The sequence below is a fragment of the Cryptosporidium hominis genome (genome assembly GCF_000006425.1).
Source record: "Cryptosporidium hominis TU502 chromosome 6 CHRO016041, whole genome shotgun sequence".
NCBI classification, from domain to species: domain Eukaryota; phylum Apicomplexa; class Conoidasida; order Eucoccidiorida; family Cryptosporidiidae; genus Cryptosporidium; species Cryptosporidium hominis.
In genome coordinates this window covers 1-3,813 of record NW_666909.1, presented here as the reverse complement: position 1 = coordinate 3,813, position 3,813 = coordinate 1, and the positions used below count along the sequence as shown (strand labels likewise).

Below are 3,813 nucleotides of genomic sequence, written 5' to 3'. Positions count from 1 at the left end.
CACCCANCCACCATCTCATCCTCCTNCNTCTTCTTCTCCTTCTTCNTCNTCCTCATCNNTCATCTTCATCTTCTTCCATCAAANTTCCATAGCTCTGGTCAAAATTCTTCACCAAACCCAAACAAAGGATATTATGGATGCTTATTAGATGAACAAACATTTACAATCTATCATTGATTCTTGGAAAGATGCATCTAGTGACCTTGACATTTCATCATATAATTTGAAATTAAGTGACGAAATTGTAAAAGATAATAATAAGTTGAAATTAGATTCGGTTGGTAATGATTCATCGATAATCTCGAGCTTTGATAACTCTAATAATGATGATAATAATAATAACAAAATTCGTATTTTAGCCCCAAAAAGAAGAAGAAATGTTGATAGAATATCAAATATCAAAGACGACGTATTACCAGAAATAAAGGAAGGAGAAGTAACTCTTGATTCCAATGGAAATTCTGATCCAATTTTGAATAGAAACACAAAACTTGGTGGAAGATTGTCAAGTATGCTAAGCATTGACAGTAACAATACAGCTTTTGCAAATAATATTCCAGAATGGAGAATTCATTTTAGACAAATTTTGGGTGGTACTGAACCTTTTAGAATTACTCATGAAATGAGCAAGATTGAAGTTAGATCAAGAGTAATATTAACTGATGGTTTGGAGCTTAAGAATGAAATATCATCATTATTACCATTATTGAATTGTTCAAATCCAAAAACAATTATATTAGTTTCTGATTGTAAGGACTCTAAAGAGGAGAATATTTTAAAATATTATAAATCTATATTAATGTCACTTCCAAATTCTCCAAAGAATATTGTTTCTTCGAAAATTGATGATAACAATTTGATTGAATTTACTTTAGATGAAAGTGTTGAAATTGTTTCATTTGATAACTCAGTATGGGATGAAGTTTCAACAGGAGGTTTTCAGCTTGTACAAAATGGTTCAGCTCCTTCAGCTGCTTTACAAGAGTCTTCATCAAATAACAATAAAAAAAACGAAATTTCAAGTTATTACGCTTTTGCAAGAGTTGACAATATTTCGGCAAAGCTTCTTAAGGATGAAGTAGTTTTTGTTAAGAATAATAAATTGGAAAATAATTCAGAACTTAATTCCAACGAAGAAAAAACGACTGATAATTGTGATTCATTAAATAATAATATTATGGATGAATGCAAAGATCCTCAGAATGAATCATTAATTAACAAGAATCAACAATCTCCATACAATGTTTTAAATAACCTTATTAATATAATTAAGAAAAGAGGTAATAATAATTCTTCAAAGAAATTCCATAAAGAAATATTACTTTCAAAATCACGTGGTATACGCCATATAGTTTTTGAAATGAGAAAACAAAAACCCTCTTCCAATTATTAATATATCCCCGAGTGGAGGAATTGTTTCCGTCAATAATGCTATAGCGTTTTCTTCAAATCATTTAAATAAAGATTTTGAAATTTCACAAATTAATAACCAAGACCAAAGCAATTCTTCTTTTAAAGTTCAAAAAGGCAACCACCTAACAAATAATTCCAATATAGATGATATGAATATTTGGAATTTACATGCAACACTTCATCCATATTATTATATTGCCAGAGGAATACTACGTAATCAGTTTGCTATTTTATAAGTTATTTAAAATTAGCTTAAATTTTAAGAAACTTTTTCTTTACTAGATTTATTATATTTTTTAATTAATTAAGTTAAATGATATACGTGTCATTGTTTTTTTTTTGTCCACATAAAATATATTGACTCAAATTTCTATACCGGTATTTGCATGCATTATTGCGCAATTACCGAATGCAATTTTTTTTATAATTAATTGTTTGTCCACTTAACGCGGACGATAATAAAAATAATTATATAAAAAAAGTCAAAAAGTAAAATAAAATTTATTAAATTAAAAAAATAATAAATTTATGTATAAGATATAATTAATGGAAGAGAACAATGATATATTTAAAGGAAAGAATATAGACGGGAAGATTTTGGTTCCATTGTCATTCCATAATTCAAAGAAAAGTAGGTAAGTAATTGGTTAATCTAAATTGAATAATATAATAAATAATTAATATACTTATATAATATATATATTTTTAGTTCACCAATATTAATATCTCAAGATTTATCAGAAAAGTTATTTAAAAAGTATGGCAATCAAGAAAATTATTTTGAAATTATTAGCCATTTGAATCCAGAGTGTGATGTTATTTATTTTCAGTTGAATAATAAAATTGTGACGGAAAATTTTAATATTGGAGGATTATCAGTTTTAGACTATGTGGTTAGAAGTTCAGGTATACCATTAATTAGACAAGAAGTAGAAATAAGAAAAGTTATATCAAAGAAAGATATTGAATTAACAATAGTTGAATTATCTTTGCCAGAAATACATATATCACCAAGAGATTTATGGTATTATGAGAAATCTTTAGTTGGTAAAATACTTTATAATGGAATTTCACCACAAATTAGTTATGAAATTAATCAATTTTTACCAATAAGTATTACAAGAATGGGAAATGAAAATGAAGAAAATATTATGAATAAAAAAATAATCATTTCAGGATTAGTTACAGATGATACTACATTCTTTATAAGACCAAAGTCTGTAAGAATTATATTTATTGTGATTATTTCAAAAGAATTTTTTTGTTTTTCCAGTAATGGTTTTCCATGGTGGAGAGGAATTATTTCATTTTTCAAAGAATATTTAACATCAAATAAACAATCTATAGAGCATCATTATATCACAATACTTTTAACATGGAAAGTTAAAGAAGAAACAAAAACTATGGATTATTATCAAGTTTTTTGGGAGGGAGTTCTTTCTCAAATTACATTAAGTCAAACAAGTATTAATAAATTTGTTGAGAAATTAAGAAATATAATGATTTCATTTCAAAAAAATCAGAATCTAATTAAGAGTTTAGTATCATATTGTGAATCAAATATTTTGGAATCTATTAATCTTGCAGTGACACAATTACAAAATGATTTAATTGATGGATCTATTGTATGGACAGGAAGAAATATTAAAGTATTTAGTTCAGGTCCTCCAATTATTATAAGTGACTTAGAAAATTATCAAAGATTACTAAATTTATCAAAAATCACAGAAGTTAGATTTCTAAAGACATCAATTACTTGTGATTTTATATCTTTCTCTGAGCTTAATTGGTATCATTTTTTAACTATATATATAGTAAAAATAAAAAATAGTCTTTATCAAGAAACACTTAAAGAAATTAAATTAAAGATTCCAATAACAATTTCATATTACAAGATTAAAAATATATTTTATAATGATTATAATGGCAATTTCAACTTATCATCTACAATTACCTTGTTAGATGAATATATAGATGATAAGTTTTATTTTAAACAAAGTAAAATTCAAATTGAAGATAATGAAAATGAAGATGATTGTGAAAGTGATATTGATTTGATTTTAAGTGGTAAAGATCTAGTGGTGAGAAATATATCAAGCTTTGTAAATAAAAAAGAAAGTTTTGAATATAGTTTGAGTGACTTTGATAATTTTTCTAGAGATCTTTCTTCAAATAATAAGCCTAAGGATTATCAGTATATTAATGAAATTGAATCATTAAGTCATTCACTTGGAACTTTATTATTGCCTTTAACTACAAGTAACTTAAGTAAAATTGACATTGAGAAAAATATTTATAATTCAAAGGATTTAATATTAAGTGAGATTCAAAGAACATCAAATTGGACATTAACTCCCAGAAAAGAGTTGTTTCTGGCATATATTTGGAAAAATTATCGAA

The 3,813-nt window shown here is 25.5% G+C and overlaps 2 protein-coding genes across 2 annotated transcripts; both read left to right on the top strand.

Moving 5' to 3' along the window:
- Positions 1-148: 148 nt before the first annotated feature.
- Chro.60077 (hypothetical protein) lies at positions 149-1,393 on the top strand. The annotated part of the gene is made up of 1 exon (XM_660271.1): positions 149-1,393. One exon carries the CDS (start codon positions 149-151, stop codon positions 1,391-1,393), a length of 1,245 nt encoding a protein of 414 aa, XP_665363.1.
- Positions 1,394-2,537: 1,144 nt separating this feature from the next.
- On the top strand, positions 2,538-3,813 carry Chro.60078 (hypothetical protein; the record flags this gene model as incomplete). The annotated part of the gene is made up of 1 exon (XM_660270.1): positions 2,538-3,813. A coding segment is annotated over one exon (1,276 nt), but the record flags the coding sequence as incomplete, so codon positions are not given.